The sequence below is a fragment of the Heptranchias perlo genome, chromosome 7, assembly GCF_035084215.1.
Source record: "Heptranchias perlo isolate sHepPer1 chromosome 7, sHepPer1.hap1, whole genome shotgun sequence".
NCBI lineage: Eukaryota > Metazoa > Chordata > Chondrichthyes > Hexanchiformes > Hexanchidae > Heptranchias > Heptranchias perlo.
This window is the reverse complement of record NC_090331.1, coordinates 89307053-89329282: the sequence shown is the minus strand read 5'-3', so window position 1 is coordinate 89329282 and position 22230 is coordinate 89307053. Positions and strand designations below refer to the sequence as shown.

Here is a 22230-nt window from a genome sequence, read left to right as displayed (position 1 = left end):
TAGTCGTAGCCAGCAACCCATTAAGGATTTAACTCTCAGTAACCCTTGGGGATTTTGTGGCAAAGCTGGATCAGCACTGGGACCTGGAATTGAATCAAGCCCAGACTGATGGGATGGATTCCTACTGTGTCTGCTGGCTGGAATAGTTATGTGAAGTTAACGCTGACCCTAACTTGACTGTCTGTTGGTTTTTATCTGTCTCAGCTATAAAGGTTAGTGAACCGTGCACTCTGCACTCTTCCATCTCCACACAGATGGTTTGTATTGGCCCACCTGCCCATTTGTTCCTTCCCTAAACCTCTAATCCTCTCTACCTCTCTCTCCTTCTTTAAGATGCTCCTTAAAACCTACTTCTTTGACCAAGCTTTTGGCCACCTGTCCTAATATCTCATTATGTGGCTCGGTGTCAAATTTTGTTTGATAATCGCTCCTGTGAAGCACCTTGGGACTTTTTACTATGTTAAAGGTGCTATATAAATGCAAGTTGCTGTTGTTGTTGCCTCATCTAGCGATGCTCCTCTTTACCCGCCTCTTGACCTTTGACACTAGTTTGACAATCTCACTTGAGGCCACATTATTGGCCGGTGTGAGAAATGGAGAAGACACACATGGTGCGGTGAGATTTGCTCTTCAATCACTGAAGTCAAGGTTCGTTCATTGGGTAGAAGAGAGGGAGCTTCACTCCCATCGAAGGGTGCTGCTCTTGACTACAGAGTGCTTGATCGCGGCACCTTGTCTCTGAAAATGGGCAAGTGTCCAATTCTAGTGCTGATATCTCTCACATTAATGAGAAAATCAGGAAACATCTCAAAATGAAGAGATAAATTCTGGCTGTACTTGAATAACAAATGAGTTGCTTGGCTGAACATAGCATCACTGATCATGACAGTAATCCCTAAAATAAACTCAAACAAACAGCAAAAAAAATTACTGTACTTTTATCATTGCAAGTAATGCATAGAATCATAGAATCTTACAGTACAGAAGGAGGCCATTCAGCCCGTTGTGCCTGTGCTGGCTCTTTGAACGAGCTGTCCAATTAGTCCCATCCCCCTACTCTTTCTCCATAAAATTCTTCCTTTGCAAGTTCAAGTTTCAAGTTTTCAAATTTTTCCTTTTCATGTATTTATCTAATTTCTCTTTGAAAGTTACTATTGAATCTGCTTCCACCGCCCTTTCAGGCAGTGCATTCCAGATCATTACAACTTGTCCCTTGAAAGAAATTCTCTTCATTTCCCCCCTGGTTCTTTTGTGAATTATCTTAATTCTGTGTCCTCTGGTTACCGGCCCTCCTGCCAATTGGAAACAGTTTCTCCTACTTTACTCTATCAAAACCCTCCATAATTTTGAAAAGCCTCTATTAAAGCTCCCCTTCACTTTCACAATCCCAGCTTCTCCAGTCTCTCCACAGATCCTATGCTGCTACATAGAATCCTGAAACACTAGCTGGTGTTGCTGACAGAATCTGGGGTGTGGTTGTGATATTGAGCAGCTGAGATGGAACGGTGTTAACCGGGCCTGTCCCTTTAAATGGTGCGATTCAGGTACTTCTTGTGGAGAAATGGGCTAAGAAGGCACATCCTGAGATCAACTGGAAACAAATCGAGGATTGGCGTTTGAGCAGAGCGGTAGCTGATAGTAAACCCTGCAGAACCTGCCCTCGGCAATGGGTCAGATTGTCAAAAAGTCAGAAAAACAGCAGGAAGTGACTGGTTTTCTTTCTCTTTTTTTTCTAACTGATGGTAGCAGATTGACTGCCCGTTATACACCCTGCCTGATTACACTGAAAATCATCGACATTTGAGCTGCCAACACTATTCTTTACGTAACGTACCAATAGAGACACACAGAGCCCGCCTCGGTTTATAGGATCTCTCAGGAGGATTGCAAATATTACACAATTATTCAATGCCCCTAGGATTTTTCTCCCGGGTTTTTGCTCGCAGCAGTGCCCTGGAGATTAATCTTTAATTCCTGGAGACTCCAGGACAATCCTGGAGGGTTGGCAACCCTATTTGTACATCCTCCTTCAAGTGGCACTCACCTATCCTCTCTGTGTTAAAAAAAACTGATTCCTCTCCTGCTCCTTGAGAGAGCGAGGGACTGTATGGGCTGCTTCTACACTCAGTGTCTGTGCTGCAATTTCCGCGAGCCATAAACAGATGTGTAACAACAGCCCCAGGAGTGACTGGGCCTCTGATTTTCCAATGCTATTCTCGCTCTCTGCACAGAGGTGCCTGGCCTTTGTTTGACAGCTTTCCCCTGACTGCACGCTCTACGATAGGGAACTTGCTGCGTGGAATACTGCGAATACGGCCATGTTCTGGCATAACTCCATTTCATAGTTGTCTCTTAAAGGGGAAGTAACATTCAGATTTACTTTAAATAAAAGATACTAACGGTCCGAGATTCAACAACAACTTGCATTTATATAGCGCCTTTAACATAGTGAAACGTCCCAAGGCGCTTCACAGGAGTGTTATCAGACAAAATTTGACATAAGGAGATATTAGGACAGGCGACCAAAAGCTTGGTCAAAGAGGTAGGTTTTAAGGACCGTCTTAAAGGAGGGGAGTGAGGTAGGGAGGGAACTCCAGAGCTTAGGGCCTAGGCAGTTGAAGGCACGGCCCCCAATGGTGTTGCGATGAAAATTAGGGATGCGCAAGAGGCCAGAACTGGAGGAGCACAGAGATCTCGGAGGGTTGTAGGGCTGGAGGAGGTTACAGAGATAGGGAGCGGCGAGGCTAGGAGGGATTTGAACACAGATTCAACCTGTAAGTCCGTGACTATGCCATGGTAGGAGCACTTAAGTTGGCCTCAGTGCCTCAGGGCTTGGGAGCGGAAAATTCAGCCAGACTTCCTGTTCCTGATCTCTTTCCAATGATGCTGGTGTAAGATGTACACGCTTGTAGGTCAGACAAGGACAGGATTGGGCTCAGCTGTGCTGCTTCCCCCACGCATTAGTGGAAAAGCCAACCGTCACTCACACTTCAAGAAAGTCAACCTGGGTGAGGTCAGAGGGCAACAGGCAACAGTTGAACTGTTGTCCAATATGAGTCATGAACTCAGGAAGGCCACATGTAAAACAGAACGACAAACAGAAACTAGGTAAACACGGAGGAAGAATGGAACTCCAGGTGAAGATAACTCCTTCCTCATTTTAATGCCATTTTACATTGACTTACCCGCGTTGTAGTCCTGGTTCAGTCCTACATCTTCGGACTTGGAGCTCCCAGAGTGGACCATCCACCTGGACGAGGCTGAAGGGTCATGTGACCATCCACAAAGCTCATTTTCTCGTGAGTCCCCAAAACTGCAGTTGAAGTCTTCGATGCTGGAGTTGATTTCTGTGCAGCGGGAAATCCATTTCTGATCAGGAAACATACTCATTCATTTTCTTTCTCCCCCTCCCCTCTTTAAGGTTCCATCCTTTTCCCCACAGCACTGCTGGGGAAGTGAGGCCTGGAAGGCGGACAATGATATTGGTATGCCAGATACCAATAGGCCCACCAGAAGAGCTTGACAAGACCTACCCCATCGCTTTTTTGCCATATTAATCTTCTCTTGCTGCCTACCGAGAGGAACAAGACAGATTAGAACGGCCATGGATTTATACGTTGATTGTTAGCACTGGGGAGGGGGAACATTTTCCCGCTCTGTGTACCCAGTGCAGCAATCCCAGGTCAGGTAGAAGGCAGTCAACTGGAGAGTAAAGCTCCCTCTACTCTACTCCAACAATGCATCTTAGTCCAACCTCAGAAAAGCACCTCCCTCCCCCCCCAAAAACTGCATTTTCACACCCACAATCTTTATGGCTTCTTTTGAATGAGTGCCAAATTCGAGTTGGTTTTGTCCTGTGGGCACCCTGCCCTCTAGGAACTGGTTTGAGGCTGCCCAGGAAAATTTCAAATGGAACCCTTACAACTTTCAGAGAGTGGAAACTTTCAACCAGGTCTCAAGATACAAAAGTACAATCTACTAACTAATCAATTAGCTTCTCGCGCCCATTTGTTTTATGATTAATTACTAAATAAAATGGAGAGAATCAAACCCTGCGCCGGGTTTTGTGGTCACTTCAATGCTGTTTGGGAAATATCTTAAGGTCAAACCTTTAAGCAGAGAGTCTCACCATCAGGAGCCCTTCTAAAGAACCAGACTCTCCAACGAGGCACCTTTTAAAAGGGAACGTAATCAAGAGGAGTCCTTAATGGTGAGACCACCTCTTTCAAAGAGGTCCTGGTCTCAGATAGAATTCATTTGTCAAAATTTAAGCGCGTCCTTTCATCCAACCCATATTTTCCTTAATAGCTATTGCACGTGCAATGCCTTCTAAATGTTTGCAAATACCTTTACATCAATCTTTAAGGTTTGACCTTAAATATACAACAGTGATCAAGCAATTATTACAGGATGTCTTGCATACAGATCTGATTAAAACAAACAGGGTCCATGCTTATGCATTGCGTATAAGTCAATAAAATACGATTTAGTCATTTGAAAGAGAGAAAAAGAGAGAGAAAAAAAAACAATGTTCAGCAGAAAAAAAAAGGGTGCAAGAGGGCAGACAGAAAGGTGTGAAATAGAATTTGAGAAGTAATACTCACGGAATGTGAGAGAGAGAGAAACCGTGGCAAAGCTCACTGCCTCCTGCTGTCACCATGGAAACAGGGACAGGAAAGGCAAGTATGGAGGAAAGAGATGCTGAACCTGAGTGATCTTGAGCTGGGGAGGGCCTCATCTAGTCAGCAACAAGATGAGAAAGTGGCGAGAGATGGAGTTAGTACAGAGAAAAATAAAAAGCCTTGAAGGAGAAAGGAACTAATCAAACCACAGACTGTCTCTTCACACCCACCAAGGACAGCTCTGCTCTAATAACTAATGGAGATAAGAGCCGAGAGAGTCAAATATTCACACCAAGTCGGGTTTTGAATCTAAGATCTTGCTTTTAACGGGGATGTGCCACCTTGCAGGAACATCTTGCAAGACAACTCACCCCATTTTGTATTATTTTTGAATTAACTAACTCGCCCACCCTCACTTCTAATATTTCAGGTCGTTCCTGCTTTCCGTCCCTGAGAGCAGTGATTCACGCTGGGTACAGTTCCACAGGCACTAACCTTTTTTTTAAAAGCAACCCAAACATTTGTAAAGGTATCTGACAGACATCTAGGTGGCCTATTAGACCCTGTGTTAGAGAGGAAGTAGTGCTGTCAATCTCCGGAAAACTGCACTACTTAAAAAAGGGGTAATGGAGTCACTCAAGTCTCTCTCACACTCCAGGCGAGTTCATTTATAGTTGTGGACACCAGAATTTCTCAGGAGAACACAAACTAAATTTACAGCACTTGACCGTTGACACTTGACCTCGTCTCAGTTATTTATTTAATCCCATAAGTTGTGTAGGTCTCACTACTTTCAAGTGCACTTTTGTTTGTGCACATTGTGTTGCGTTTTGAAGAACTTGAAAGCTGCTTTTTTTTGGAGGTGGCACTAACTGTGATTTATTTGTCTACTGGTCAGAAATCACAACCTTAGTTCTATTGACGCATCCACCAATGACAATTGATACACGGTTGAGTAAAACTGAAGGTTCTGGTTAACTACTCAAAAGCCGTCAGCTCAAGTCTGGCTACAAATGCAAAAAGTGTAGGCTACACACTCAGACTTGGCGTGAGACCACTCGAGTCATTCAGGATACCGCACAATGTGTCTGGGCCAATGATTCTCTCAATTGGATTACTGAGTCAGTGATTCTCTGGGATGACAGAATTATTGGCTAGAGTTTCTCTAGATTTTTAGCCTAGTGTTTTTTTAGATTGGCTATATTATTGGACTAGTGTTCCTCTGGGTTTTCTGGGTTATTGGCTAGTGTGTCCCTGAATTGACTGGGTTTTTGGGCCCAGTGTTTCAGTGGGTTTGTTGGGCTATTGGGCCCAGTGTTTCAGTGGGTTTGTTGGGCTATTGGGCCCAGTGTTTCAGTGGGTTTGTTGGGCTATTGGGCCCAGTGTTTCAGTGGGTTTGTTGGGCTATTGGGTCCAGTGTTTCAGTGGGTTTGTTGGGCTATTGGGCCCAGTGTTTCTCTGGGTTTGTTGGGCTATTGGGCCCAGTGTTTCTCTGGGTTTGTTGGGCTATTGGGCCCAGTGTTTCTCTGGGTTTGTTGGGCTATTGGGCCCAGTGTTTCAGTGGGTTTGTCGGGCTATTGGGCCCAGTGTTTCTCTGGGTTTGTTGGGCTATTGGGCCCAGTGTTTCTCTGGGTTTGTTGGGCTATTGGGCCCAGTGTTTCAGTGGGTTTGTTTGGCTATTGGGTCCAGTGTTTCTCTGGGTTTGTTGGGCTATTGGGCCCAGTGTTTCAGTGGGTTTGTCGGGCTATTGGGTCCAGTGTTTCAGTGGGTTTGTTGGGCTATTGGGCCCAGTGTTTCTCTGGGTTTGTTTGGCTATTGGGTCCAGTGTTTCTCTGGGTTTGTTGGGCTATTGGGCCCAGTGTTTCAGTGGGTTTGTCGGGCTATTGGGTCCAGTGTTTCTCTGGGTTTGTTGGGCTATTGGGTCCAGTGTTTCAGTGGGTTTGTTGAGCTATTGGGTCCAGTGTTTCTCTGGGTTTGTTGGGCTATTGGGTCCAGTGTTTCTCTGGGTTTGTTGGGCTATTGGGTCCAGTGTTTCTCTGGGTTTGTTGGGCTATTGGGCCCAGTGTTTCTCTGGGTTTGTTGGGCTATTGGGCCCAGTGTTTCAGTGGGTTTGTTGGGCTATTGGGTCCAGTGTTTCAGTGGGTTTGTCGGGCTATTGGGTCCAGTGTTTCTCTGGGTTTGTTGGGCTATTGGGTCCAGTGTTTCTCTGGGTTTGTTGGGCTATTGGGCCCAGTGTTTCTCTGGGTTTGTTGGGCTATTGGGTCCAGTGTTTCTCTGGGTTTGTTGGGCTATTGGGCCCAGTGTTTCTCTGGGTTTGTTGGGCTATTGGGCCCAGTGTTTCTCTGGGTTTGTTGGGCTATTGGGCCCAGTGTTTCTCTGGGTTTGTTGGGCTATTGGGCCCAGTGTTTCTCTGGGTTTGTTGGGCTATTGGGCCCAGTGTTTCAGTGGGTTTGTTGGGCTATTGGGTCCAGTGTTTCCCTGGGTTTGTTGGGCTATTGGGTCCAGTGTTTCTCTGGGCTTGTTGGGCTATTGGGTCCAGTGTTTCCCTGGGTTTGTTGGGCTATTGGGCCCAGTGTTTCAGTGGGTTTGTTGGGCTATTGGGCCCAGTGTTTCTCTGGGTTTGTTGGGCTATTGGGTCCAGTATTTCTCTGGGTTGGTTGGGCTATTGGGCCCAGTGTTTCTCTGGGTTTGTTGGGCTATTGGGTCCAGTGTTTCTCTGGGTTTGTTGGGCTATTGGGCCCAGTGTTTCAGCGGGTTTGTTGGGCTATTGGGCCCAGTGTTTCAGTGGGTTTGTTGGGCTATTGGGCCCAGTGTTTCAGTGGGTTTGTCGGGCTATTGGGCCCAGTGTTTCTCTGGGTTTGTTGGGCTATTGGATCCAGTGTTTCAGTGGGTTTGTCGGGCTATTGGGCCCAGTGTTTCTCTGGGTTTGTTGGGCTATTGGGCCCAGTGTTTCTCTGGGTTGGTTGGGCTATTGGGTCCAGTGTTTCTCTGGGTTTGTTGGGCTATTGGGTCCAGTGTTTCAGTGGGTTTGTCGGGCTATTGGGTCCAGTGTTTCAGTGGGTTTGTTGGGCTATTGGGCCCAGTGTTTCAGTGGGTTTGTCGTGCTATTGGGTCCAGTGTTTCAGTGGGTTTGTTGGGCTATTGGGTCCAGTGTTTCAGTGGGTTTGTTGGGCTATTGGGTCCAGTGTTTCAGTGGGTTTGTCGGGCTATTGGGTCCAGTGTTTCAGTGGATCATTGGCCAATGTTTCTCTGGATTATTGATCCATTATTTCTCTGGATTATTGGCCCATTATTTCTCTAGATTATTGGTCCAGTGTTTCTCTGGGTTATTTGTTATTGTCTCCCTGGTTTGTTTGGGTTACTTGCCCAGTGTTTCTCTGGATTATTGGCCAGTGTTTCTCTGGGTTGGTTGGGTTATTTGCTATTGCTTCCCTGGTTTGGTTGGGTTGCTTGCCCATTTCTCTGGATTACTGGGCACTGTTCCTCTCGATTATTGGCCCAGTCTTTCTCTGGGGTAGTTGGGTTATTGGCTCATTGTTTCTCTGGATATTGGCCAGTGTTTCGCTGGATTATTGGCCAGTATTTCACTGGATTATTGGCCGATTGTTGCTCTGGGTTGATTGGATTATAGGCCCAGTGTTTCTCTGGATTATTGGCTCATTGTTTCTCTGGATAATTGGTCATTGTTTCTCTGGGTTATTGGCCTGCATTTCTCTGAATTATTCACCATTGTTTCTCCGGATTATTGGCCAGTGTTTCTCTGGATTATTGGCCTGTGTTTCTCTGGGTTATTGGCCCATTGTTTCTCTGGATTATTGGCCTGTGTTTCTCTGGATCATTGTCAGTATTTCTCTGGATTATTAGCCCAGTGTTTCTCTGGGTTGGTTGGGTTATTAGCCATTATCTGTCTGAGTTGGTTCCGTGTTGGCCCATTGTTTCTCTGGATTATTGTCCAGTTTTTCTCTGGTTTGGTTGGTTAATTGGGCCCATTGTTTCTCTGGGTTGGTTGGGTTATTGGCCCAGTGTCTCTCTGGGTTGGTTGGGTTATTCACCAGTGTTTCCCTAGTTTGTGGGTTACTTGCTCAATGTTTCTCTGGATTATTGGGCAGTGTTTCTCTGGATTATTGGCCCATTGTTTCTCTGAATTATTGGCCAGGGTTTCTCTGGATTATTGGCCCATTGTTTCTCTGGATTATTGGCCCATTGTTTTTCTGGATTATTGGCCCATTGTTTCTCTGGATTATTGGTCAGTGTTTCTCTGGATTATTGGGCAGTGTTTTTCTGGATTATTGGCCCATTGTTTCTCTGAATTATTGGCTCGTTGATTATCTGGATTATTGGCCCATTGTTTCTCTGGATTATTGGTCAGTGTTTCTCTGGATTATTGGGCAGTGTTTTTCTGGATTATTGGCCCATTGTTTTTCTGGATTATTGGCTCGTTGATTATCTGGATTATCGGCCCATTGTATCACTGGATTATTGGCTAGTGTTTCTCTGGATTATTGGCCTATTGTATCACTGGATTATTGGCTCGTTGATTATCTGGATTATTGGCCCATTGTATCACTGGATTATTGGGCAGTGTTTCTCCGAATTATTGGCCAGTGTTTCTCTGGATTATTGGCCCATTGTTTCTCTGAATTATTGGCCAATGTTTCTCTGGATTATTGGCCCATTGTTTCTCCGGATTATTAGCCAGTGTTTCTCTGGATTATTGGCCCATTGTTTCTCCGGATTATTGGTCAGTGTTTCTCTGGATTATTGGGCAGTGTTTTTCTGGATTATTGGGCAGTGTTTTTCTGGATTATTGGCCCATTGTTTCTCTGGATTATTGGCCCATTGTTTCTCTGAATTATTGGTCAGTGTTTCTCTGGATTATTGGGCAGTGTTTTTCTGGATTATTGGGCAGTGTTTTTCTGGATTATTGGCTCATTGTTTCTCTGGATTATTGGGCAGTGTTTTTCTGGATTATTGGGAAGTGTTTTTCTGGATTATTGGCCCATTGTTTCTCTGGATTATTGGCCCATTGTTTCTCTGGATTATTGGCCCATTGTTTCTCTGAATTATTGGCCCATTGTTTCTCTGGATTATTGGCCCATTGTTTCTCTGGATTATTGGCCCATTGTTTCTCTGGATTATTGGCCCATTGTTTCTCTGGATTATTGGCCCATTGTTTCTCTGGATTATTGGGCAGTGTTTCTCTGGATTATTGGCCCATTGTTTCTCTGAATTATTGGCCCATTGTTTCTCTGGATTATTGGGCAGTGTTTTTCTGAATTATTGGGCAGTGTTTTTCTGGATTATTGGCCCATTGTTTCTCTGGATTATTGGTCAGTGTTTCTCTGGATTATTGGCTCGTTGATTATCTGGATTATTGGCCCATTGTTTTTCTGGATTATTGGCTCATTGATTATCTGGATTATTGGCCCATTTTATCACAGGATTATTGGCTAGTGTTTCTCTGGATTATTGGCCCATTGTATCACTGGATTATTGGCTAGTGTTTCTCTGGATTATTGGCCAGTGTTTTGCTGGATTATTGGCCCATTGTTTCTCTGGATTATTGGGCAGTGTTTCTCTGGATTATTGGCCCATTGTTTCGCTGGATTATTGGCCCATTGTTTCTCTGGATTATTGGCTCGTGTTTCTCTGGATTATAGGCCAGGGTTTCTCTGGATTATAGGCCCATTGTTTCTCTGGATTATTGACTCGTGTTTCTCTGGATTATTGGCCCATTGTTTCTCTGAATTATTGGGCAGTGTTTCTCTGGATTATTGGCTCGTGTTTCTCTGGATTATTGGCTAGTGTTTCTCTGGATTATTGGCTCGTGTTTCTCTGGATTATTGGCCCATTGTTTCTCTGAATTATTGGGCAGTGTTTCTCTGGATTATTGGCCCATTGTTTCTCTGGATTATTGGCTAGTGTTTCTCTGGATTATAGACCAGGGTTTCTCTGGATTATTGGCCCATTGTTTCTCTGGATTATTGGCTCAGTGTTTCTCTGGATTATTGGGCAGTGTTTCTCTGGATTATTGGCTCAGTGTTTCTCTGGATTATTGGCTAGTGTTTCTCTGGATTATTGGGTAGTGTTTCTCTGGATTATTGGCCCAGTGTTTACCTGACAAAAATGTTTTTCTGTAGACTGCAGCAAGAACAGCAATAATGAATGTAACTAGGAGAGGATCACATTCCTCATTTTCCTTTTCTATTTTTCTGGCATCTCCTCAAAATAGTTGAAGCTAATGAATTTATAACGAATGAAAAGCCGCAATTGTTTTTATGTTGCGAAGCTCACATGCCACTTAACTTACCAGGGACATTAGGGCTGACCAAGCAGGCAGGGTCGTCCTCATCGACACAGGGGGCCTCCGTGACATTCTCTCCACCCCACTGCGTGGACACGATGGTTGCAGCAGAAGTGGTGGTTGCTGGAAGGATAAAGTAGTTCCATTGAGGTCACACACCAAATTGGTAATTTAATGTCACATCACTTGACAATGTGCTACCTTGCACTGGAGGGTATACAATGGAGTGCAGCAGGTTAAAAAGATGTGCTATAATGGCTAAAGGGATAAAGAGGATTAGACCTTGCAGTTCTACAGCACCTTATCATGTCCTCAAGCCATCTCAAAGCACTTCACAACCAATTAATTACTTTTGCTAAAGGAGATGGGGTGTGGTGAACGGGTAGGAAGGGAGGAACTAAAGCAGCCTGCTGTTTTGATTCACAAATCAATAGCAACTTGCATTTATATAGTCCCCTTAACGTAGTAAAATATCCCAAGGTGTTTCACGGGAGCGTTATCAGAGAAAAAATTGACACAGAGCCAAAGGAGGAGATATTACGAGAGGTGACCAAAATCTTCGTCAAAGAGGGAGGTTTAAAGGAGAGTCTTAAAGGAGGAGAGAGAGGTTGAGAGGTCTAGGGAGGGAATTCCAGCACTTAGGCCCTAGACAGCTGAAGGGACAGCCACCAGTGGTGAGGCGAAGGGAATGGGGGATGCACAGGAGGCCAGAATTGGGAGGAACGCAGAGTTCTCAGAGGGTTGTAGGGCTGCAGAAGGTTACATCATTGGAGGAATATGGACTTCAGTGCATCAATATCTGCTGACACGGACCAATAGGATTTCACATTTTGCTTAACCTTTCTGAGACTGCATTTTATATAAAACTTTGCTTTGATATTATATTCATTTACATTAGAAACAGCTCCTGGACACATTGACAAATTGTCTTTACTTTGTAACTGAGAGAAATGAGTGCAAATCCATTCCATACAAATTCGCAAGTTATGAAAACAGACCTTCAAAAATGCAAATATTACCAGGAGACAATTATTCCACACACACACACACTCAAAATAAAATCTGTGACCAATTTAGAACACAATGAACTCTGTAAAACATCTAAATTTATTAAAAACAAAATGATGCCTGGTCTGTGTCTCAACTTAAAGACATGAAGGGAGCAGAGATTAAAATGACCAGTTAGTATTCTGGATAATGTTTACTATTTCATATTGGAACAAGGTTATTATAAATATGAATGAATCTCTCTTTTTTTCTTGGTCCAACTTGGCATGCATTCAAAAATTGTCTGAAGCAAATCATTTCTTGATCACAGTAGCTTTTTAAAATGCCTCAGAAGCTTTGCACTAAATCACTGCTAAAAGCAAACTCCTGCCAGTTTCCCAGAATATCTGATCCAATTGATCTGGGTTCAGTAACGCGCATTACACCTAATAAAGCAGTGAGAGAAAAAAAAACTACACAAGATTCAGCTGGCTGATTGAAAGAGCACATAACCTAGCCTGAAACTCCCAGTGCAGTACTGAGGGAGTGCTGCACTGTTGGAGGTGCCGTCTTTTAGCTGAGACATTAAACCAAAGCCCTGTCTGCCCCCTCAGGTGGATGTAAAAGATCCCACAGCACTATTTTGAAGAAGAGCAGGGGAGTTCTCCCCGGTGTCCTGGTCAATATTTATCCCCCAGCCAACATCACTAATACAAATTATCCGGTCATTATCACATTGCTGTTTGTGGGATCTTGCTGTGCGCAAATTGGTTGCCGTGTTTCCTACATTACAACAGTGACTACACTTCAAAAATACTTCATTGACTGTAAAGCACTTTGGGATGTCCTGAGGATGTGAAAGGCGCTATATAAATGCAAGTTCTTTCTTTTAATGTATTTCCATGGTAGAAACACATAAAATAAATATAGAAAATGGTTCCTTATCCAACAGTCTGCAAACCTGTTGACACCAATTAAGTTCCCACATTTGACCAAAGTACAGTTCCACATCCCACAGTTGTGATTGATTGACAGCACCAATAGTAAACAGTCATTGTCAGGTCTAGCAGATTAATTTTTTAAAAAATTCTTAAATAGGATCAGTTGGTGTTTTGTTCCAGTTTCTGGTTAGTTTGGGAAGTTCTTCAAAGCTGTGGCGGAATTTACAGCTTCAATTCGGATCCGCTGTACATTGACCGTCAAGTTGAATCTTGTGGTTAAAAAGGGTCAAAGGGCATCGTCGCTCCAGTCAACTGGCTCAAGTCAACTGGACAATCACTGATAGGTCCCACTGAATTACAACAGTGACTACACTTCTCAAAGTATTTCATTGGCTGTGAAGCACCTTGGGATGTCCTGAGTTTGGGAAAGGCCCTATATAAATGCAAGTTCATTCTTTAAATACGGTGGGAATAATTTCTGCAACTTGTCCACCTGCTCGGCACAAGGTAGAGCTAAGGAGACAACATACTTGAGTGCAGCAGAGAGGAATGCGTTCGGTGTTGCCTCACAGCTATAGTGCCAATAATGGACTCCAATGGGGGTTAAAGAGAGGAATTACATAGAATTTACAGCACAGAAACAGGCCATTCGGCCCAACAGGTCTATGCCAGCGTTTATGCTCCACACGAGCCTCCTCCCACCCTATTTCATCTCACCCTATCAGCATATCCTTCTATTCCTTTCACCTTCATGTGTTTATCTATCTTCCCTTTAAATGCATCTATGCTATTCGCCTCAACCACTCCATGTGGCCGTGTGTTCCACATTCCAACCACTCTCTGAGTAAAGAAGTTTCTCCTGAATTCCCTGTTGGATTTATTAGTGACTATCTTATATTTATGGCCCCTAGTTCTGATCTCCCTCACAAGTGGAAACATCTTCTCTACATCTACCATATCAAAACTCTTCATAATTTTAAAGACCTCTATCAGGTCTAGAGAAAAGAGCCCCAGCCTGTTGAGCCTTTCCTGACAATTATACCCTCTCAGTTCTGGTATCGTCCTTGTAAATCTGTTTTGCACTTTCTCCAGGGCTTCTATAATAGAGAAGAGAGGACTGTCTCAGTCTAGGTCCAGTCCTGAGTACTGAGCAGACACAATGCCCCTTTAAACGGGCTGGTTTGTGCAGGCTCTTAGTAACATTGCAAGATAGAGGACTCTTCAGTGGTAGAGCTCTCCAATTTGACTGGGGTGGAGGGAGTCGGGGTGGGGGGGGTGCAGGGGAGAGGGGAAGTTGAGGGAGGAAAGGATTAGAGAAAAAGGCAGTTAGATTGGTTCCACCACACAGATAATAACCTCCTACTCACCATTGCCGCCAAACAGGGAGCAGGCTGTGGCCTAGTCCTCTACTGACTATCGAAGGAATCTTGATTGTGAAGTGGTGAGGAGGGGGGGTGGGGACGGAGGGGGAGAGGAGGCCGCAGATGTGAACTAATGAGTGAGGATAAAAATAAATAAAAACAAACGGGGGGGAGGAAAAAAGGATGGAAGCTGATGGGGGGGAGAGGGTCACTCCAAGAGCTATTACTGGAGTCTCCCATTCAACCTCATATGCTGTTGGGCACTGTAACCATGAGCAGATGGCTGGGACATTTGTGCTGAAGGCTAATTGAATGAGACCACAAGGCATTGTGCGTGTGGTGTCGCATTCACATCCGTGCGCACGGATAAACAAACTGCCCTCCCAGCTGCTCCAGCGCGGTTCCCTTGTGAGGAAGCTTAGCCTGTTACAATGCCCCTTCAACACTCCGCTTTGCAGACTGCGCAGTGGGAAAACTGGCCCGAGGGGAGGGGAGGGGGGTGTCGGGTAGGTAAGGCTGATGGTTGGGTTGGGGGAGCGTGGGGTGGAGAGGGCTTGTTCGTGGAATGACTTAATCCACCTCTCCGTGGCTGATTAAGAACAGATCCTTTCACTTGACGACTTCCTGCACTGGGAACTTAAAGGCCAAGTATTTGAGATGTGGTTTTAGTAAGTACTTCCCCACACCCAAACATCTGGTGAACAGCCCCAGGCCTAAACTGCCTTTTAAAAGTTAAAAAAAAATGACAATTAGCAATTCATAAAGCAGTTAGTTGAACTGCAAACACAAATTACAGAGTTCAAGACACCCTCTTGCTCACTGAGTCCATCTCCGCCATATTTCAAACCGTCAAGAGATTAATTTCACACAATCCCTTTGAAAAGTCTTTACATTGATCAAAAAATAAACCCCACATCTGGGTTATTTCATAAGAATCATTAAACATTTTGAAGCATTTTTCACAAGATTGCTTGGAGTAAAGAGGGACAAAATATCGTGCGTGTGTGTGCAGAGTGAGGCATGGAGGCACCCACAAGTAAACCAAGCCCACAAGACATGCGAGTGAGTGAACAAGTGTGCATCTGGAAGTGGCACAGTGTATGTAGGGCTGTGTGCAAGTAGGAGAGTGAGACTGTGTAGGAATCGGAGGGCGAGGCTGAAAGAGAGAGAGGCCACGTAAGTATTACAGTGTGACTGAGTGAGTGGGAAAGTAAGACAAGTTTAAGAGAAAGAATGAGTGTGAGCACGAGAGAGAACACGATGGTCAGTGAGTGAGATTGTGTGTGTGTGTGAGTACTATAGTGAGTGAGATTGTGTGTGTGTGAGTACTATAGTGCGTGAGATTGTGTGTGAGTGTGAGTACTATAGTGAGTGAGATTGTGTGTGGGTGTGAGTACTATTGTGAGTGAGATTGTGTGAGTGTGAGTATTATAGTGAGTGAGATTGTGTGTGAGTGTGAGTACTATAGTGAGTGAAGTTGTGTGTGGGTGTGAGTACTATAGTGAGTGAGATTGTGTGTGGGTGTGAGTACTATTGTGAGTGAGATTGTGTGAGTGTGAATATTATAGTGAGTGAGATTGTGTGTGAGTGTGAGTACTATAGTGAGTGAGGTTGTGTGAGTGTGAGTACTATAGTGAGTGAGGTTGTGTGAGTGTGAGTACTATAGTGAGTGAGACTGTGTGAGTGTGAGTACTATAGTGAATGAGGTTGTGTGAGTGTGAGTACAATAGTGAGTGAGGTTGTGTGAGTGTGAGTATTATAGTGAGTGAGGTTGTGTGAGTGTGAGTACTATAGTGAGTGAGGTTGTGTGAGTGTGAGTACTATAGTGAGTGAGATTGTGAGTGTGAGTCCTATAGTGAGTGAGGTTGCATGAGTGTGAGTACTATAGTGAGTGAGGTTGTGTGTGAGTGTGAGTACTATAATGAGTGAGGTTGTGTGTGAGTGTGAGTACTATAGTGAGTGAGATTGTGTGTGTGTGAGTACTATAGTGAGTGATATTGTGTGAGTGTGATTACTATAGTGAGTGAGATTGTGTGAGAGTGAGTACTATAGTGAGAGGTTATGTGAGTGTGAGTACTATAGTGAGTGAGACTGTGTGAGTGTGAGTACTATAGTGAGTGAGACTGTGTGAGTGTGAGTACTATAGTGAGTGAGACTGTGTGAGTGTGAGTACTAGAGTGAGTGAGACTGTGTGAGTGTGAGTACTATAGTGCGTGAGGTTGTGTGAGTGTGAGTACTATAGTGAATGAGACTGTGTGAGTGAGACTGTGTGAGTGTGAGTACTGTAGTCAGTGAGGTTGTGTGAGTGTGAGTGCTATAGTGAGTGAGACTGTGCGAGTGTGAGTACTATAGTGAGTGAGACTGTGCGAGTGTGAGTACTATAGTGAGTGAGACTGTGCGAGTGTGAGTACTATAGTGAGTGAGGTTGTGTGTGTGAGTACTATAGTGAGTGAGACTATGTGAGTGTGAGTGCTATAGTGAGACTGTGTGTGAGTGTAAGTACTATAGTGAGTGAGGTTGTGTGAGTGTGAGTACTATAGTGAGTGAGGTTGTGTGAGTGTGAGTACTATAGTGAGTGAGGTTGTGTGAGTGTGAGTACTATAGTGAGTGAGACTGTGTGAGTGTGAGTGCTATAGTGAGTGAGACTGTGTGTGAGTGTGAGTACCATGGTGAGTGAGGTTGCGTGAGTGTGAGTACTATAGTGAGTGAGGTTGTGTGAGTGTGAGTACTATAGTGAGTGAGACTGTGTGAGTGCGAGGACTATAGTGAGTGAGACTGTGTGAGTGTGAGTGCTATAGTGAGACTGTGTGTGAGTGTAAGTACTATAGTGAGTGAGGTTGTGTGAGTGTGAGTACTATAGTGAGTGAGGTTGTGTGAGTGTGAGTCCTATAGTGAGTGAGGTTGCATGAGTGTGAGTACTATAGTGAGTGAGGTTGTGTGTGAGTGTGAGTACTATAATGAGTGAGGTTGTGTGTGAGTGTGAGTACTATAGTGAGTGAGATTGTGTGTGTGTGAGTACTATAGTGAGTGATATTGTGTGAGTGTGATTACTATAGTGAGTGAGATTGTGAGTGTGAGTCCTATAGTGAGTGAGGTTGCATGAGTGTGAGTACTATAGTGAGTGAGGTTGTGTGTGAGTGTGAGTACTATAATGAGTGAGTTTGTGTGTGAGTGTGAGTACTATAGTGAGTGAGATTGTGTGTGTGTGAGTACTATAGTGAGTGATATTGTGTGAGTGTGATTACTATAGTGAGTGAGATTGTGTGAGTGTGAGTACTATAGTGAGAGGTTATGTGAGTGTGAGTACTATAGTGAGTGAGACTGTGTGAGTGTGAGTACTATAGTGAGTGAGACTGTGTGAGTGTGAGTACTATAGTGAGTGAGACTGTGTGAGTGTGAGTACTAGAGTGAGTGAGACTGTGTGAGTGTGAGTAATATAGTGAGTGAGGTTGTGTGAGTGTGAGTACTATAGTGAATGAGACTGTGTGAGTGAGACTGTGTGAGTGTGAGTACTGTAGTCAGTGAGGTTGTGTGAGTGTGAGTGCTATAGTGAGTGAGACTGTGTGAGTGTGAGTACTATAGTGAGTGAGACTGTGCGAGTGTGAGTACTATAGTGAGTGAGACTGTGCGAGTGTGAGTACTATAGTGAGTGAGGTTGTGTGTGTGAGTACTATAGTGAGTGAGACTGTGTGAGTGAGTACTATAGTGAGTGAGGTTGTGTGAGTGAGACTGTGTGAGTGTGAGTACTGTAGTCAGTGAGGTTGTGTGAGTGTGAGTACTATAGTGAGTGAGGTTGTGTGTGTGAGTACTATAGTGAGTGAGACTGTGTGAGTGAGACTGTGTGAGTGTGAGTACTGTAGTCAGTGAGGTTGTGTGAGTGTGAGTACTATAGTGAGTGAGGTTGTGTGTGTGAGTACTATAGTGAGTGAGACTGTGTGAGTGAGACTGTGTGAGTGTGAGTACTGTAGTCAGTGAGGTTGTGTGAGTGTGAGTACTATAGTGAGTGAGACTGTGTGAGTGCGAGTACTATAGTGAGTGAGACTGTGTGAGTGTGAGTGCTATAGTGAGACTGTGTGTGAGTGTAAGTACTATAGTGAGTGAGGTTGTGTGAGTGTGAGTACTATAGTGAGTGAGGTTGTGTGAGTGTGAGTACTATAGTGAGTGAGACTGTGTGAGTGTGAGTGCTATAGTGAGTGAGACTGTGTGTGAGTGTGAGTACCATGGTGAGTGAGGTTGTGTGAGTGTGAGTACTATAGTGAGTGAGGTTGTGTGAGTGCGAGTACTATAGTGAGTGAGACTGTATGAGTGTGAGTGCTATAGTGAGTGAGGTTGTGTGAGTGTGAGTACCATGGTGAGTGAGGTTGTGTGAGTGTGAGTACTATAGTGAGTGAGGTTGTGTGAGTGTGAGTACTATAGTGAGTGAGACTGTGTGAGTGCGAGTACTATAGTGAGTGAGACTGTGTGAGTGTGAGTGCTATAGTGAGACTGTGTGTGAGTGTAAGTACTATAGTGAGTGAGGTTGTGTGAGTGTGAGTACTATAGTGAGTGAGGTTGTGTGAGTGCGAGTACTATAGTGAGTGAGACTGTGTGAGTGTGAGTGCTATAGTGAGTGAGGTTGTGTGAGTGTGAGTACCATGGTGAGTGAGGTTGTGTGAGTGTGAGTACTATAGTGAGTGAGGTTGTGTGAGTGCGAGTACTATAGTGAGTGAGACTGTATGAGTGTGAGTGCTATAGTGAGTGAGGTTGTGTGAGTGTGAGTACCATGGTGAGTGAGGTTGTGTGAGTGTGAGTACTATAGTGAGTGAGACTGTGTGAGTGTGAGTGCTATAGTGAGACTGTGTGTGAGTGTGAGTACCATGGTGAGTGAATGAGATTTTGTGCAAGAGAACTAGATTGTATAAGAGAGAATATTTGTATGAGTGAGTGAGACTGTGAATGAGTCAGAGTACATGAATGTCAATGAGATTTTGTGAATGCGTGACTGATAGCAATCGAGATTCTTGTCATCTTACATAGATGAAATCTGTCAAAGTTGCGAAATGTAATTTGCGAGTAAACGTGAGGTGTCTTTGATCTTGGCAGTGCCACTTTGCCAGGCAATTACAATTATCCGTTGCTCCGTTGTGGGCAGAAACTAAATACACACACACAGTGTGCGTTCATTCAGGGAGCGGAACTCACTATGGTTCTGATGACAGTTTTCGGAACGCACATACCCATTAAATCACAGCCCTGCAGCTCGAAACGCATTCCGATTCCGGCAGGAGACCATCTCTCCGGATAGACTCGGATATATCGCGCAGGCACAGGATCGAACCGCCGGATCTCTGGAGTGTCGTAGTTCATGTTCCCTTCAAACATCTAAGGAAGGGGAAGAGAGGCAGATGAAGGAAAAATGATCAAGAACCACCGCGGGTATCTATACAACACAAGAGACACTGCAAACCTGACACCTCTATTGAATTATACAGGGCAATTGGTAGATGCTTGGGTTGTAAAGAAAGACTTGCATTTATATAGCGCCTTTCAGAACCTCAGCATGTCCCAAAGCACTTTACAGTCAATCAAATACTTTTGAAGTGTAGTCACTGTTGTAATATGGGAAACGCGGTGGCCAATTTGAGCACAGCAAGATCCCACAAACAGCAGTGTTATAATGACCAGATAATCTGATTTAATGATGTTGGTTGAGGGATAAATATTGGCCAGGACACAGGGGAGAACTCTGCTCTTCCTCAAAATAGTGCCATGGGATCTTTTACGTCCACCTGAGAGGGCAGATGGGGCCTCGGTTTAACTTCTCATCCAAAAGCTGGCACCTCCGACAGTGCAGCACTCCCTCAGTACCGCACTGGGAGTGTCAGCCTGGATTTGTGCTCGAGTCTCTGCAGTGGAGCTTGAAACCTTCTGACTCAGACGCAAGAGTGCTACCCACAGAGCCACGACTGACACTTGTAGGCTCACATCCACCAGAACAAAGAGGATGACCATCTCTTCTACCTTATGGCTGATAAGGGTCCAAAGCAAGGTTACCTTTGGACAACTTCAACGCACTTGTGTTCACAGTGCAAATGCACCTCATACCCCTACCCCCTCTCCCTGTTTCAACACCAACAAACTTAATTCAGCAAACTCACTCAGAAATGCCATTAAACTATGTTTTGCAAAATGGGAAAGACAAGCTGAGGCATAAAGTATGTGTGACAGTCAATGGTCTATGATGCATCTTATAGAGGTGTCAACCGTGTGTAGCACTCTCACCTCCAAGCCAGAAGGTTGTGGATTAAGTCTCACTCCAGAGACTTAAGCACAAAATCTGGGCTGACACTCCCAGTGCAGTACTGAGGGAGTGCTGCACTGTCAGAGGTGCCGTCTTTCGGATGAGGCGTTAAACAGATGCCTCGTCTACTCTCTCAGGTGGACGTAACAGATCCTACGGCACTATTTTGAAGAAGAGCAGGGGAGTTCTCCCCAGTGTCCTGACCAATACTTAACCCTCAACCAACATCACGAAAACAAATTATCTGGTCATTATCACACTGCTGTTTTTGTGGGATCTTGCTGTGTGCAAATTGCCTGCTGCGTTTCCTACATTATAACAGTGACTACACTTCAAAAGTACTTCATTGGCTGTAAAGCGCTTTAGGACATCTTGAGGTCGTGAAAGGCGCTATATAAATGCAAGTCTTTCCTTCTTAAAAGCTCGTGAAGGAGCTGCAAATGTTATAACATGCTTTGGATATTGTACTTGCTGTGTAACCCTTAGCTAGAAGTTGGAAATTAAGTAAAATGAAAACAAATTCAGTAAATTATTAATTAGCACTAGGCCTTTTCCTTTCATTGTCTGATAATGTAGAACATCTTTCTTTGATGTGAAGAACCTTTGGTTTCTTCCCATTTGATTTTCCCCCTATTTCTCCCTTGGCTGTGTCCTTCTTGTACCACAGCCTCCCAGTTCCAATCATCTCCATCTATACCCTCTTATCAGCACAACCTCCAGACACAGCACCTCGACACCACTGTTGTGAGATTCTAAAGACAGCTGTCACTGTCCCCTTTTGTGTTACACAGACTTTAAAACCCGGCACATTAGTTAAATTTTTAGTCAGCAGTGAGAATCACTCAGGTTAAAATTTCAAGTCGCTTCTTCACTCAATGCTCAAATTACTTTTAAATTAATTTAATTATGAAGCGTTTTGATAGTGTAGATAGGGAGAAACTGTTTCCACTGGCAGGAGGGTCGGTAACCAGAGGACACAGATTTAAGATAATTAGCAAAAGAACCAGGGGGGAGATGAGGGGAATCTTTTTTACACAGCGAGTTGCTACGCACTGTCTGAAAGGGCGGTGGAAGCAGATTCAATAATAACTTTCAAAGGGGAATTGGATATATACTTGAAAAGGGAAAATTTGTCGGGCTATGGGGAAAGAGCAGGGGACTAATTGGATAGCTCTTTCAAGGAGCCAGCACAGGCATGATAGGCCGAATGGCCTCCTTCTGTGCTGTAAGATTCTATAACAGTGCAGAAACGGGCAGCTAAAGGGCAGCTTATCTCAAAGTCCCTTTAGCTCTCACGGTTTGACCCTCCCCCCTCAGCCGGGAGGCCTCAGTGCATAAATGAGCTGTATGGTATGATAAGTCACAAGGACAGTCCCGTGTTCCATCTCTGGTCTGTGCTGAGTTAGTTGATCGCAGCTAAAGTGATGGCCATTAGATGCCATATTTGACTTTGGTATTGTCAGGCTAAGGAAAAATAAATCAGTTAAGGTCCCCACTCCTATTCCTATCCAGTGATCACCAGCTGGAAAGTGTGTTGGCATCCAGTGAAGGGAGGGTCATGCTTAGCTGTGAAGGCACCTGTGGTCGAATAGTACGTCAACACTCACTGTCCGGATGGGAAAATGCCAGCTAAGGTTCCCACTCCCGATTCTATCCAGCGAGCCCAGCTGGAAAGCACGTGGGGTATCGGATAAGGGCAGGATCGCGCTTAGCTGCGTCAACCCCTGTGGTCGAA

At 44.5% G+C, this 22230-nt stretch overlaps 1 protein-coding gene across 3 annotated transcripts in view; it reads right to left on the bottom strand.

Annotated features, from left to right (window-relative positions):
- The window catches only part of LOC137323948 (neuropilin-2-like), a 124564-nt gene that overhangs the window by 26058 nt on the left and 76276 nt on the right, over positions 1–22230 (bottom strand). For all 3 annotated transcript variants that reach the window (XR_010963475.1, XM_067988094.1, XM_067988093.1), the window contains exons 10-12: positions 19432–19576; positions 10933–11049; positions 3186–3347 (exon numbers count right to left, since the gene is read on the bottom strand). Coding sequence is in view for 2 of the 3 variants with exons in the window: in XM_067988094.1 (XP_067844195.1) it covers positions 3186–3347; positions 10933–11049; positions 19432–19576 (424 nt within the window). In the remaining variant the exon portion in view is untranslated. The remainder of the gene's footprint in view (positions 1–3185; positions 3348–10932; positions 11050–19431; positions 19577–22230) is intronic.